The 16,104-nt window shown below is 42.8% G+C and overlaps 1 protein-coding gene across 1 annotated transcript in view; it reads right to left on the bottom strand.

Annotated features, from left to right (window-relative positions):
- LOC121623360 (arylsulfatase B-like) overlaps nucleotides 1-16,104 on the bottom strand; it is a 36,252-nt gene that overhangs the window by 9,154 nt on the left and 10,994 nt on the right. The window contains exon 5 of the mRNA XM_041960627.1: nucleotides 389-632. Within this exon, the coding sequence (XP_041816561.1) occupies nucleotides 389-632 (244 nt within the window). The remainder of the gene's footprint in view (nucleotides 1-388; nucleotides 633-16,104) is intronic.

Genomic DNA, 16,104 nt, shown 5'->3' with positions numbered 1-16,104 from the left:
TGTGGCAAAACTAATTAGTTTATCCAATAGCAGCAGCTTAGAAGTGGGGACGGAGAGAGGATAAGAGAAAAAGAAAGGGATGGAAGGACAGATTTAGGTGAGAATGACTGATGGAATTTCCTTCTCTTTGAGCTCCCATTGCCACAGTAACAAAGGACTTATTGAAGGAGCAGGGGCTCCTACAAGAAAAAGACGGCGGGTCAGGGAGACAGGCAGAGGGAGTTGGAGTGAGAGCACGTGGGGGAAGGATCGGAAAGAGGCACACAGAGAGGGCCGGCTGTCAAAACTCAAGCGCTGGTATCGCTCACGCTGTCAACTCAACTTGCCACCTGAGACACGTTCACAACCTGAATTCAAGTCCCAGCTCTGTGAGAACAGTCCAGCTCACCTGATCGTGTTCCACACGTTGAATCCGTCCAGTGGCTTTGTGCCGTTGGTGCTCCCTCCTGCCAGGCCAACAAATGTTGGCAGCCAGTCGGAAATGTGGATGAGTTCGCGGCTGACGGTCCCGGGTTGCTTCAGCAGCGGGCTGGCGACAAATCCGACTCCCCGGACCCCTCCTTCCCACAGTGAAAACTTCCTCCCTCGCAGTGGCCAGTTGCTGCCACCAGCCAGAGTCTGACCTCCGTTATCTGTCGAACAACCAGAGGGACAAAATGTGATGAGACAAGGAGAAAGAAGACAAAGACAGACAAGGAATTATAAATCAGTAAATATCAAGTTAACAGCACAAAGATCTGGGCAAGTGTCAGTGTACTGAATGCTGAGCTAAATGCTAAAGCCAGGCACAATGACAATGCTAACATGCTGATGTTAGTATGTTCACCATCTTGGTGTTGTGTGTTAGCACATTAACGTTTGCTTATTGGCATGAAACACAAATGTCATTAGTTTTGAGGGTATTTGGTCAAAAACTGAAGTTTTGTACAAATAAATATTTTGATCCAATGATGAGGAAAGTCTAGAGGTTCAAAAACTGAGGAGGACGTCAATGTGTGTATCAAACTTCATGCCAATCAATCCAATAGTTGTTGAGACATTTTACTCAAAACCACAATTGTCAACCTCGTGGTGGCACGAGAGGAAAAGTCAGAGGATCACCAGAGTTGTTAGGATTCATCCTCTTGGGAACTCAAATGTCTGTACAAAATTCATTGCAATTCATCCAGTAAATGCAGACATATTTCACTCTGGACTGAAGTGGTGGACCAACCAACACTACCACCAGAGACTCATACCATGAGTGTGGCTAAAAACAAGTGATCTGAACATTAAACCAACACAGGAATGTTCGTCTAATTATGTTGCTGTTAGACAAAAACTCCTGCATGATATCCGACCATTACACAAGTGCACGCACACAGGCAGTCATCTTCCCAATAAGTCTGTCCAGTATAAACAGACTTGACCAATCACATCCAGGCAGGGCTCCCCTTTCAGCAACAACATGTCATGCAATCCAGGAAGTAGTCTTCCCCGATCCCCAACTGTTCTGGAAAAGACTGTCTGCTCCTAAATGCCTTTTCAAGATGCTTTGGCTCTCCACTGGCCAATTCTCTTTCCCGGCTCCCCCCAGTTTCACCTCTCTCGCTCATTTGCTTACAGTAAAGTCCCAGTGAGGCAGCCAGTTTGCAGAAATGTTCATGGTAAAGGAATTTCAAGGTTAGGGCTCATTAATTTCCTGCAAAGCCTGACACATGTGGGTCAGTGATAACAGCTTGAACATTAGGAAATTTTAAATTGTTAGCCAGAGATATGACTCATAAAGCCAGTGATAGACCCGACTGAGAGACTGTTTTCATCAAGTGATGTTTATGCATTTATAAACTCGATCACCAGGAGCCAAAGTCAGATGTTGCATAACCAGTGCATCATATTAGGACAGAATCAGGAAATATTTTTTGAGTTTTTACCTCAGCTTCAGATCAGCAGAGTCACTGTCTGCCCAGCCTATGGCTGAAACCCTCGAGTCAGAGTCACAACCAAATGTGTGGAAGAACAATGAAACAGGCCACCTACCACAGCCCACCACAGGCAAAAACCCCTCACACTTCACTCTCACAGCATTGTTCCTGTCTTCTAATTACCCATTAAAAGCCCATAAAAATAACCCTCAAAGGAGTTACCTACTTCAGATGCAATTCATTAGAAGTTCCACATGTGGAAACCCTAGAACACATGTTTAAATAATGCTGCACGCCTTCATTTTGGCCATATTATGTTATTCATCAAAAGTCTACATGGATATTTGTCAAGGTTCAACAGTACTAATACTCCAGTGGTGTATAGGAAGAGATGAGCCAACTGAAGTGTTCCTTCAGTGTGATCTCTCTCTGTATATCTCCACATCCTGCTTGTCACAAAGCCCCATTAGAACAAATACAATAAAACACTGCTATCTAGTGGACATCCAGAGTGTTGCAAGAGCTATTTTCAGAGTAACCAGCCCTGGACTGCTGGAGAATGACTGAAAATCATCAAATAATTACTGTGTCAGTATTACTTCATCATGTAAGTGGTTTAATGATAATATTGAACATGTGTTAGCCTACTGACCTGAAACTACATCACTCTGAGCTTTAAAAAGCACAACATGTTCATTTTGACTAAAACTTTGTAGGTTATTTCAACATCAGACTGAAATATCTCGACAACTATTTGATGGATCGCCAAGATGACGATGGTCAATTGAAGACTGGTTACTGAAACCTAGTGGCCAACTGTCACTCAAAGTGGCCATGTCCATAATTCTGCATATCATCACGCCTCAATGTAACTTAAATGAGTGAAATAAAAACTGCCCCCTCCCACAGTTGATGAACTGCAGTTTTTGACACTTGCTGTTGGTGCAGACATTCATGGTCTTTGGTGATCCTCTGACTTTCATTTTGCACCATCAGGTCAAAATTCAAATGTGTGCAATACTCAGCTGCACTTTGGTTTGTGATGATTGGCAAACATGCCAACACAGTACTGTTTTATTAAACAACAATACGCCAACAATAAAAAAATTCACTTCTCAAGATAGTGATAAATGTAAGTACATAAGGATTCACTCTGAAGAGCGAGTACTGTATTTTGAGGTAAATGAAATCAAACAGTGTAAACTATGGAAAGGACACTGGCTATAGAGGAAGAATAAACTGGATGACAATCATTACAATCTGTGACTTCACACATAATTTCACACACAGAACAAATATTGAGAGTCTTTGTGGCCTCCAAATGTTTTTCTTTTCAGTTCTTAAGGATAGAAAGGTGTTCTTGGTAAAGACAAACAGAATATGAAGATTTCAAAGCTATCAAGACAGTGATGTTGACCTTGTCTTTTTTTTTTGTTTGTTTACGTGCTGTGAAAAACATCAACTCATCGACAAATTTGTACAAATAATAAAGGGTACTTACTTTGAAGAGTTGAAACACATCACTTATCTCTTCATAAATTATTTGCATGTGAACTTGTTCATGTGTTACCTGAATCATTATAATTATACCCTGAGTTCACATTCAGAGTCAAATGTTCATTTCTCCAGTAAATTAATATACAAACTGTTTCAGTGAAGTTTGATCTCAAAAATAGGCATTGGAGGACGACAGTAATAAACTAGAAAATTCCCCCTGGGAAATTTTGAAAGGGACACGGGGTGTGTTCGAGCCGACAAAATTATCTACGTTTTAAAGTTTGAATGAAGTCTCTAGGACAAAGTATGGCCGAGCAGCGGACAATTGAAAAAGGCTGAAATTTGAGGAAATTTCCCCATTCATTTCTTATGGGAAATTTATCGCAGTTGTTTGCGTCTTACGTCGGCCTTCGATGGTCATAGCTCGAAAACCGTAAGAGATATCAAAATGTGCCGAGGGTCATTTGGAGCCGACAAAATTATCTACGTTTTAAAGTTTGAATGAAGTCTCTAGGAGAAACTATGGCGAAGCAGCGGACAATTGAAAAAGGCTGCAATGTGAGAAAACGGCAGATATCAGAGGCAGTCAGTCCCTGATTAATGAATTGCTCTCAGCTGTGTTTCTGTGGCTTTCTCCTTGTCTGTCTCTGTTGATCACCTCAGCTGTCTGTGTCTGCTTCTCTCCTCTGCTTCATGTCTCTGTTAACATGAAATAATGAACTGAATCAATAAACATGAATGGAGCTAATGCTAACGGAGCTAACAGAGCTAACACTAATGGAGCGAACAGCTAACGGTGCGAATAGTAATAATATTCATTTCAACTTTAAAATGTAGACCCAAGTCTGGTCTATTGGTGTGTTCATCCACATTTTGATTGGTCCTATAGTTTTTGATCAGTCACTGTTCAATGACAGTGATCGTTTGGAGGGAAATTTTGAGATTATAATGGGTGTGTATTGCGCGGAATGTTCGTGCTAGAGTGCGTGCTAGAGTGGCACAGAGTCTAAAAACGATCTGAAAATCTTCTCTTTTTCTCGTCGCTACGGCCACAAATTACACTCTACACGCATAATTTTGGGCTCATTTTGTAGACAAACTTGTCCTCTTTCGTGTGATGTCCTCGAAAAAGCTGAGAGACTTACTGAATTTAAATAGTGAGACGTTTTGTGCAGCCAGCGCCCTCCTGTTCTCCCATTAAGTCCCATGTTAAAATTCAGAGCTGTTTTGTGAGCAAAGCAGAAATGCCTCCTGTCTTTAGATCGCCATAAAACGAAAAGTTGTTGTGTCAGGAATAAAACGAGGAGATGGCCGGACTCAGGAAGTTCTCGGGAGTCCGATGATCTATAGTACACTCTGATACGAGGTACGGTTCTCTCACCAGAGGATTTAGTTCAGGAGGTTCGCCGAACCCAAATCTCACTGCATACAATACAAACTCCTGTTCTCTGAGTCGCAGAGTCTTTTTAAGTCGACCATTTTGTCATTTTTCTAAAGAATATCTGGACATAAAACACACGTACATCTGGCCCAGACTTGTCCGCATCTCACAGTGTATTCGGTTTTTTGATAGCAGCTACGGTTTTGACACAATCGCAAGTTGTTCGGAAGAAACCGACAGCGAAAAAGCCGCTTTTCAAGGGAAGAGTTTAACAGGTGCAACTGTCATTTACACACACACCGGTCAATAACCCACGCACACACATCTGCAGGACAACAAGCCTGAGAATGATTATCTTAACGAGCTCAGTCAAAACAAGGGCATTGTTTGAAAACAATCTCCATCCAACAAACAGTTAAACTCAGCTTCACCAAGCGCTTTGCCAAAAAGGTTGAGACAGTAGTCACACAAACACACACACAAGCAGGGCTAACCAACAGCTAAAAAGTGATTAAAAACAAGCACGTCAAAACTGAACAGGAACAGGTAAAAAGTGGGAGAGGTAGAGAGGTAATTATCAGCAGGTGGGGCAGAAGTTACACACGCACACAAACAAACACACACACACATTCAGACACACATATACCAGACACATCTCCATGTAGGAGCAGGTTGGGCTGCTTGTGTAGTTCAAGCAGACACACACACACAAACAGACGAAGACACACACATACGCAGTCACACACAATGACAGATACATAAACACACACACACAGACAAATGCATAATGAAAACCCCATCCCCCCGCCCCCTTGTTAACGCCGTTATTAGCTCTGTTAGCACAGTTAGCTCTGTTAGCATTAGCGCCGTTAGCTCTATTCGCACCGCTAGCTGTTAGCTCCGTTAGTGTTAGCTCTGTTAGCTCCGTCAGCATTAGCTCCATTCATGTTTATTGATTCAGTTCATTAATTCATGTTAACAGAGACATGAAGCAGAGGAGAGAAGCAGACACAGACAGCTGAGGTGATCAACAGAGACAGACAAGTAGAAAGCCACAGAAACAGACGAAGACACACACATACGCAGTCACACATAATGACAGATACATAAACACACACACACAGACAAATGCATAATGAAAACCCCATCCCCCCGCCCCCTTGTTAACGCCGTTATTAGCTCTGTTAGCACAGTTAGCTCTGTTAGCGCTACCGCCGTTAGCGATATTCGCACTGTTAGCTGTTAGCTCAGTTAGTGTTAGCTCTGTTAGCTCTGTTAGCATTAGCTCCATTCATGTTTATTGATTCAGTTCATTAATTCATGTTAACAGAGACATGAAGCAGAGGAGAGAAGCAGACACAGACAGCTGAGGTGATCAACAGAGACAGACAAGGAGAAAGCCACAGAAACACAGCTGGGAGCAATTCATTAATCAGGGACTGACTGCCTCTGATATCTGCAGTTTTCTCAAATTGCAGCCTTTTTCAATTGTCCGCTGCTTCGCCATAGTTTCTCCTAGAGACTTCATTCAAACTTTAAAACGTAGATAATTTTGTCGGCTCGAACGCACCCCGTGTCCCTTTCAAAATTTCCCAGGGGGAATTTTCTACTTTAAAACGTAGATAATTTTGTCGGCTCCAAATGACCCTCGGCACATTTTGATATCTCTTACGGTTTTCGAGCTATGACCATCGAAGGCCGACGTAAGACACAAACAACTGCGATAAATTTCCCATAAGAAATGAATGGGGAAATTTCCTCAAATTTCAGCCTTTTTCAATTGTCCGCTGCTCGGCCATACTTTGTCCTAGAGACTTCATTCAAACTTTAAAACGTAGATAATTTTGTCGGCTCCAACACACCCCGTGTCCCTTTCAAAATTTCCCAGGGGGAATTTTCTAGTTAGGGACACGGGGCAACGTCCCGAGTCACTTATTACTATCCCGCGCGTTTCTTCTTCTTCTTCTTCTTCTTCTTATTATTTTTCATCTTCCTCCAAGTTTTCGTCCTCAAACTCGTCCCACAGCTTTGAGAAAACCCTCGCAAATTATATATCAAAACGTGCGTATTGTTCGGGATCGGTGTGCTATTACTTTTCTCAAATTTATCGCAGTTTTTCGCGTCGTAAGACGCGAAAAACTGCGATAAATTTCCCATAAGAAATGAATGGGACGGGCGAAAAAAACAAGATTGAAATTGGAGTTTTTCAAACATCTGTAGCTCAGGCATACATTCACCGAGAGACTTCATTTCAACTTTAAAATGTAGACCCAAGTCTGGTCTATTGGTGTGTTCATCCACATTTTGATTGGTCCTATAGTTTTTGATCAGTCACTGTTCAATGACAGTGATCGTTTGGCGGGAAATTTTGAGATTATAATGGGTGTGTATTGCGCGGAATGTTCGTGCTAGAGTGCGTGCTAGAGTGGCACAGAGTCTAAAAACGATCTGAAAATCTTCTCTTTTTCTCGTCGCTACGGCCACAAATTACACTCTACACGCATAATTTTGGGCTCATTTTGTAGACAAACTTGTCCTCTTTCGTGTGATGTCCTCGAAAAAGCCGAGAGACTTACTGAATTTAAATAGTGAGACGTTTTGTGCAGCCAGCGCCCTCCTGTTCTCCCATTAAGTCCCATGTTAAAATTCAGAGCTGTTTTGTGAGCAAAGCAGAAATGCCTCCTGTCTTTAGATCGCCATAAAACGAAAAGTTGTTGTGTCAGGAATAAAACGAGGAGATGGCCGGACTCAGGAAGTTCTCGGGAGTCCGATGATCTATAGTACACTCTGATACGAGGTACGGTTCTCTCACCAGAGGATTTAGTTCAGGAGGTTCGCCGAACCCAAATCTCACTGCATACAATACAAACTCCTGTTCTCTGAGTCGCAGAGTCTTTTTAAGTCGACCATTTTGTCATTTTTCTAAAGAATATCTGGACATAAAACACACGTACATCTGGCACAGACTTGTCCGCATCTCACAGTGTAATCGGTTTTTTGATAGCAGCTACGGTTTTGACACAATCGCAAGTTGTTCGGAAGAAACCGACAGCGAAAAAGCCGCTTTTCAAGGGAGGAGTTTAACAGGTGCAACTGTCATTTACACACACACCGGTCAATAACCCACGCACACACATCTGCAGGACAACAAGCCTGAGAATGATTATCTTAACGAGCTCAGTCAAAACAAGGGCATTGTTTGAAAACAATCTCCATCCAACAAACAGTTAAACTCAGCTTCACCAAGCGCTTTGCCAAAAAGGTTGAGACAGTAGTCACACAAACACACACACAAGCAGGGCTAACCAACAGCTAAAAAGTGATTAAAAACAGCACGTCAAAACTGAACAGGAACAGGTAAAAAGTGGGAGAGGTAGAGAGGTAATTATCAGCAGGTGGGGCAGAAGTTACACACGCACACACGCACACACACACACACACATTCAGACACACATATACCAGACACATCTCCATGTAGGAGCTGGTTGGGCTGCTTGTGTAGTTCAAGCAGACACACACACACAAACAGACGAAGACACACACATACGCAGTCACACACAATGACAGATACACAAACGCACACAGACAAATGCATAATGAAAAAGCCCATCCCCCCGCCCCCTTGTTAACGCCGTTAGCTCTATTAGCTCTGTTAGCACAGTTAGCTCTGTTAGCGTTAGCGCCGTTAGCTCTATTCGCACCATTAGCTGTTAGCTCCGTTAGTGTTAGCTCTGTTAGTGTTAGCTCTGTTAGCTCTGTTAGCATTAACTCCATTCATGCTTATTGATTCAGTTCATTAATTCATGTTAACAGAGACATGAAGCAGAGGAGAGAAGCAGACACAGACAGCTGAGGTGATCAACAGAGACAGACAAGGAGAAAGCCACAGAAACAGACGAAGACACACACATACGCAGTCACACACAACGACAGATACATAAACACACACACACAGACAAATGCATAATGAAAACCCCATCCCCCCGCCCCCTTGTTAACGCCGCTAGCTCTATTAGCTCTGTTAGCACAGTTAGCTCTGGTTGCGTTAGCGCTGTTAGCTCTATTCGCACCGTTAGCTGTTCGCTCCATTAGTGTTAGCTCCGTTAGCTCCGTTAGCATTAGCTCCATTCATGTTTATTGATTCAGTTCATTAATTCATGTTAACAGAGACATGAAGCAGAGGAGAGAAGCAGACACAGACAGCTGAGGTGATCAACAGAGACAGACAAGGAGAAAGCCACAGAAACACAGCTGAGAGCAATTCATTAATCAGGGACTGACTGCCTCTGATATCTGCCGTTTTCTCACATTGCAGCCTTTTTCAATTGTCCGCTGCTTCGCCATAGTTTCTCCTAGAGACTTCATTCAAACTTTAAAACGTAGATAATTTTGTCGGCTCCAAATGACCCTCGGCACATTTTGATATCTCTTACGGTTTTCGAGCTATGACCATCGAAGGCCGACGTAAGACGCGAACAACTGCGATAAATTTCCCATAAGAAATGAATGGGGAAATTTCCTCAAATTTCAGCCTTTTTCAATTGTCCGCTGCTCGGCCATACTTTGTCCTAGAGACTTCATTCAAACTTTAAAACGTAGACAATTTTGTCGGCTCGAACACACCCCGTGTCCCTTTCAAAATTTCCCAGGGGGAATTTTCTAGTTATTTTTCATCTTCCTCCAAGTTTTCGTCCTCAAACTCGTCCCACAGCTTTGAGAAAACCCTCGCAAATTATATATCAAAACGTGCGTATTGTTCGGGATCGGTGTGCTATTACTTTTCTCAAATTTATCGCAGTTTTTCGCGTCGTAAGACGCGAAAAACTGCGATAAATTTCCCATAAGAAATGAATGGGACGGCCGAAAAAAACAAGATTGAAATTGGAGTTTTTCAAACATCTGTAGCTCAGGCATACATTCACCGAGAGACTTCATTTCAACTTTAAAATGTAGACCCAAGTCTGGTCTATTGGTGTGTTCATCCACATTTTGATTGGTCCTATAGTTTTTGATCAGTCACTGTTCAATGACAGTGATCGTTTGGCGGGAAATTTTGAGATTATAATGGGTGTGTATTGCGCGGAATGTTCGTGCTAGAGTGCGTGCTAGAGTGGCACAGAGTCTAAAAACGATCTGAAAATCTTCTCTTTTTCTCGTCGCTACGGCCACAAATTACACTCTACACGCATAATTTTGGGATCTTTTGTAGACAAACTTGTCCTCTTTCGTGTGATGTCCTCGAAAAAGCCGAGAGACTTACTGAATTTAAATAGTGAGACGTTTTGTGCAGCCAGCGCCCTCCTGTTCTCCCATTAAGTCCCATGTTAAAATTCAGAGCTGTTTTGTGAGCAAAGCAGAAATGCCTCCTGTCTTTAGATCGCCATAAAACGAAAAGTTGTTGTGTCAGGAATAAAACGAGGAGATGGCCGGACTCAGGAAGTTCTCGGGAGTCCGATGATCTATAGTACACTCTGATACGAGGTACGGTTCTCTCACCAGAGGATTTAGTTCAGGAGGTTCGCCGAACCCAAATCTCACTGCATACAATACAAACTCCTGTTCTCTGAGTCGCAGAGTCTTTTTAAGTCGACCATTTTGTCATTTTTCTAAAGAATATCTGGACATAAAACACACGTACATCTGGCCCAGACTTGTCCGCATCTCACAGTGTAATCGGTTTTTTGATAGCAGCTACGGTTTTGACACAATCGCAAGTTGTTCGGAAGAAACCGACAGCGAAAAAGCCGCTTTTCAAGGGAGGAGTTTAACAGGTGCAACTGTCATTTACACACACACCGGTCAATAACCCACGCACACACATCTGCAGGACAACAAGCCTGAGAATGATTATCTTAACGAGCTCAGTCAAAACAAGGGCATTGTTTGAAAACAATCTCCATCCAACAAACAGTTAAACTCAGCTTCACCAAGCGCTTTGCCAAAAAGGTTGAGAAAGTAGTCACACAAACACACACACAAGCAGGGCTAACCAACAGCTAAAAAGTGATTAAAAACAAGCACGTCAAAACTGAACAGGAACAGGTAAAAAGTGGGAGAGGTAGAGAGGTAATTATCAGCAGGTGGGGCAGAAGTTACACACGCACACAAACAAACACACACACACACACACATTCAGACACACATATACCAGACACATCTCCATGTAGGAGCAGGTTGGGCTGCTTGTGTAGTTCAAGCAGACACACACACACAAACAGACGAAGACACACACATACGCAGTCACACACAATGACAGATACATAAACACACACACACAGACAAATGCATAATGAAAACCCCATCCCCCCGCCCCCTTGTTAACGCCGTTATTAGCTCTGTTAGCACAGTTAGCTCTGTTAGCGTTAGTGCCGTTAGCTCTATTCGCACCGCTAGCTGTTAGCTCCGTTAGTGTTAGCTCTGTTAGCTCCGTCAGCATTAGCTCCATTCATGTTTATTGATTCAGTTCATTAATTCATGTTAACAGAGACATGAAGCAGAGGAGAGAAGCAGACACAGACAGCTGAGGTGATCAACAGAGACAGACAAGGAGAAAGCCACAGAAACAGACGAAGACACACACATACGCAGTCACACACAACGACAGATACATAAACACACACACACAGACAAATGCATAATGAAACCCCATCCCCCCGCCCCCTTGTTAACGCCGCTAGCTCTATTAGCTCTGTTAGCACAGTTAGCTCTGGTTGCGTTAGCGCCGTTAGCTCTATTCGCACCGTTAGCTGTTCGCTCCATTAGTGTTAGCTCTGTTAGCTCCGTTAGCATTAGCTCCATTCATGTTTATTGATTCAGTTCATTAATTCATGTTAACAGAGACATGAAGCAGAGGAGAGAAGCAGACACAGACAGCTGAGGTGATCAACAGAGACAGACAAGGAGAAAGCCACAGAAACACAGCTGAGAGCAATTCATTAATCAGGGACTGACTGCCTCTGATATCTGCCGTTTTCTCACATTGCAGCCTTTTTCAATTGTCCGCTGCTTCGCCATAGTTTCTCCTAGAGACTTCATTCAAACTTTAAAACGTAGATAATTTTGTCGGCTCCAAATGACCCTCGGCACATTTTGATATCTCTTACGGTTTTCGAGCTATGACCATCGAAGGCCGACGTAAGACGCGAACAACTGCGATAAATTTCCCATAAGAAATGAATGGGGAAATTTCCTCAAATTTCAGCCTTTTTCAATTGTCCGCTGCTCGGCCATACTTTGTCCTAGAGACTTCATTCAAACTTTAAAACGTAGATAATTTTGTCGGCTCGAACACACCCCGTGTCCCTTTCAAAATTTCCCAGGGGGAATTTTCTAGTTATTATTTTTCATCATCCTCCAAATTTTTGTCCCTTAACTCGCCCCGCAGCTTTGAGAAAACCCTTGCTAATTATATATCAAAACGTGCGGTTTGATCGGGATCGGTGTGCTATTACTTTTCTCAAATTTATCGCAGTTTTTCGCCCGTCCCATAAGAATGAATGGGACGGGCGAAAAAAAAAAGATGGAAATTGGAGTTTTTCAAACGTCTGTAGCTCAGGCATACATTCACCGAGAGACTTCATTTAAACTTTAAAACGTAGATAATTTTGTCGGCTCCAAAAGACCCTCGGCACATTTTGATATCTCTTATGGTTTTCGAACTATGACCATCGAAGGCCGACGTAAGACGCGAACAACTGCGAAGACTTTCCCATAAGAAATGAATGGGGAAATTTCCTCAAATTTCAGCCTTTTTCAATTGTCCGCAGCTCGGCCATACTTTGTCCTAGAGACTTCATTCAAAGTTTAAAACGTAGATAAATTTGTCAGCTCAAAATTAATACGGCACATTTTTTGATATCTCTTACGGTTTTCGAGCTATGACCATCTGAAGACCATCAAGTTTCTCACAAAAATGCTCAGAATCTCTCCCTCTACAGTGGGTGATGTCATAAGTTAGAGTGAGACAGCCGGTGAAAAATCGCCTGAAATGTGTTTCTAAAATTGCTGTAAAATCCAAACGGTGAATAGGAGACACATAATTTTGGGATCTTTTGTAGACAAACTTGTCCTCTTTCGTGTGATGCCCTCGAAAAAGCCGAGAGACTTACTGAATTTAAATAGTGAGGCTTTTTGTGCAGCCATCTCCCTCCTGCTCTCCCATTAAGTCCCATGTTAAAATTCAGAGCTGTTTTGTGAGCAAAGCAGAAATGCCTCCTGTCTTTAGATCGCCATAAAACGAAAAGTTGTTGTCTCAGGAATAAAACGAGGAGATGGTCGGACTCAGGAAGGTCTCGGGAGTCCGATGATCTATAGTACACTCTGATACGAGGCACGGTTCTCTCACCAGAGGATTTAGTTCAGGAGGTTCGCCGAACCCAAATCTCACTGCATACAATACAAACTCCTGTTCTCTGAGTCGCAGAGTCTTTTTAAGTCGACCATTTTGTCATTTTTCTAAAGAATATCTGGACATAAAACACACGTACATCTGGCCCAGACTTGTCCGCATCTCACAGTGTAATCGGTTTTTTGATAGCAGCTACGGTTTTGACACAATCGCAAGTTGTTCGGGATTCATTTCTTATGGGAAATTTATCGCAGTTGTTCGCGTCTTACGTCGGCCTTCGATGGTCATAGCTCGAAAACCGTAAGAGATATCAAAATGTGCCGAGGGTCATTTGGAGCCGACAAAATTATCTACGTTTTAAAGTTTGAATGAAGTCTCTAGGAGAAACTATGGCGAAGCAGCGGACAATTGAAAAAGGCTGCAATGTGAGAAAACGGCAGATATCAGAGGCAGTCAGTCCCTGATTAATGAATTGCTCTCAGCTGTGTTTCTGTGGCTTTCTCCTTGTCTGTCTCTGTTGATCACCTCAGCTGTCTGTGTCTGCTTCTCTCCTCTGCTTCATGTCTCTGTTAACATGAATTAATGAACTGAATCAATAAACATGAATGGAGCTAATGCTAACGGAGCTAACAGAGCTAACACTAATGGAGCGAACAGCTAACGGTGCGAATAGAGCTAACGGCGCTAACGCAACCAGAGCTAACTGTGCTAACAGAGCTAATAGAGCTAGCGGCGTTAACAAGGGGGCGGGGGGATGGGGTTTCATTATGCATTTGTCTGTGTGTGTGTGTTTATGTATCTGTCGTTGTGTGTGACTGCGTATGTGTGTGTCTTCGTCTGTTTCTGTGGCTTTCTCCTTGTCTGTCTCTGTTGATCACCTCAGCTGTCTGTGTCTGCTTCTCTCCTCTGCTTCATGTCTCTGTTAACATGAATTAATGAACTGAATCAATAAACATGAATGGAGCTAATGCTGACGGAGCTAACAGAGCTAACACTAACGGAGCTAACAGCTAGCGGTGCGAATAGAGCTAACGGCACTAACGCTAACAGAGCTAACTGTGCTAACAGAGCTAATAACGGCGTTAACAAGGGGGCGGGGGGATGGGGTTTTCATTATGCATTTGTCTGTGTGTGTGTGTTTATGTATCTGTCATTGTGTGTGACTGCGTATGTGTGTGTCTTCGTCTGTTTGTGTGTGTGTGTCTGCTTGAACTACACAAGCAGCCCAACCTGCTCCTACATGGAGATGTGTCTGGTATATGTGTGTCTGAATGTGTGTGTGTGTGTGTGTTTGTTTGTGTGCGTGTGTAACTTCTGCCCCACCTGCTGATAATTACCTCTCTACCTCTCCCACTTTTTACCTGTTCCTGTTCAGTTTTGACGTGCTTGTTTTTAATCACTTTTTAGCTGTTGGTTAGCCCTGCTTGTGTGTGTGTTTGTGTGACTACTTTCTCAACCTTTTTGGCAAAGCGCTTGGTGAAGCTGAGTTTAACTGTTTGTTGGATGGAGATTGTTTTCAAACAATGCCCTTGTTTTGACTGAGCTCGTTAAGATAATCATTCTCAGGCTTGTTGTCCTGCAGATGTGTGTGCGTGGGTTATTGACCGGTGTGTGTGTAAATGACAGTTGCACCTGTTAAACTCCTCCCTTGAAAAGCGGCTTTTTCGCTGTCGGTTTCTTCCGAACAACTTGCGATTGTGTCAAAACCGTAGCTGCTATCAAAAACCGATTACACTGTGAGATGCGGACAAGTCTGTGCCAGATGTACGTGTGTTTTATGTCCAGATATTCTTTAGAAAAATGACAAAATGGTCGACTTAAAAAGACTCTGCGACTCAGAGAACAGGAGTTTGTATTGTATGCAGTGAGATTTGGGTTCGGCGAACCTCCTGAACTAAATCCTCTGGTGAGAGAACCGTACCTCGTATCAGAGTGTACTATAGATCATCGGACTCCCGAGAACTTCCTGAGTCCGGCCATCTCCTCGTTTTATTCCTGACACAACAACTTTTCGTTTTATGGCGATCTAAAGACAGGAGGCATTTCTGCTTTGCTCACAAAACAGCTCTGAATTTTAACATGGGACTTAATGGGAGAACAGGAGGGCGCTGGCTGCACAAAACGTCTCACTATTTAAATTCAGTAAGTCTCTCGGCTTTTTCGAGGACATCACACGAAAGAGGACAAGTTTGTCTACAAAATGAGCCCAAAATTATGCGTGTAGAGTGTAATTTGTGGCCGTAGCGACGAGAAAAAGAGAAGATTTTCAGATCGTTTTTAGACTCTGTGCCACTCTAGCACGCACTCTAGCACGAACATTCCGCGCAATACACACCCATTATAATCTCAAAATTTCCCGCCAAACGATCACTGTCATTGAACAGTGACTGATCAAAAACTATAGGACCAATCAAAATGTGGATGAACACACCAATAGACCAGACTTGGGTCTACATTTTAAAGTTGAAATGAAGTCTCTCGGTGAATGTATGCCTGAGCTACAGATGTTTGAAAAACTCCAATTTCAATCTTGTTTTTTTCACCGGTCCCATTCATTTCTTATGGGAAATTTATCGCAGTTTTTCGCGTCTTACGACGCGAAAAACTGCAATAAATTTGAGAAAAGTAATAGCACACCGATCCCGAACAATACGCACGTTTTGATATATAATTTGCGAGGGTTTTCTCAAAGCTGCGGGGCGAGTTTGAGGACGAAAACTTGGAGGAAGATGAAAAATAATAACTAGAAAATTCCCCCTGGGAAATTTTGAAAGGGACACGGGGTGCGTTCGAGCCGACAAAATTATCTACGTTTTAAAGTTTGAATGAAGTCTCTAGGAGAAACTATGGCGAAGCAGCGGACAATTGAAAAAGGCTGCAATTTGAGAAAACGGCAGATATCAGAGGTAGTCAGTCCCTGATTAATGAATTGCTCTCAGCTGTGTTTCTGTGGCTTTCTCCTTGTCTGTCTCTGT

This window comes from Chelmon rostratus, chromosome 19 (genome assembly GCF_017976325.1).
Source record: "Chelmon rostratus isolate fCheRos1 chromosome 19, fCheRos1.pri, whole genome shotgun sequence".
Lineage (NCBI taxonomy): Eukaryota > Metazoa > Chordata > Actinopteri > Chaetodontiformes > Chaetodontidae > Chelmon > Chelmon rostratus.
This window is presented reverse-complemented; position numbering and strand designations above follow the sequence as displayed.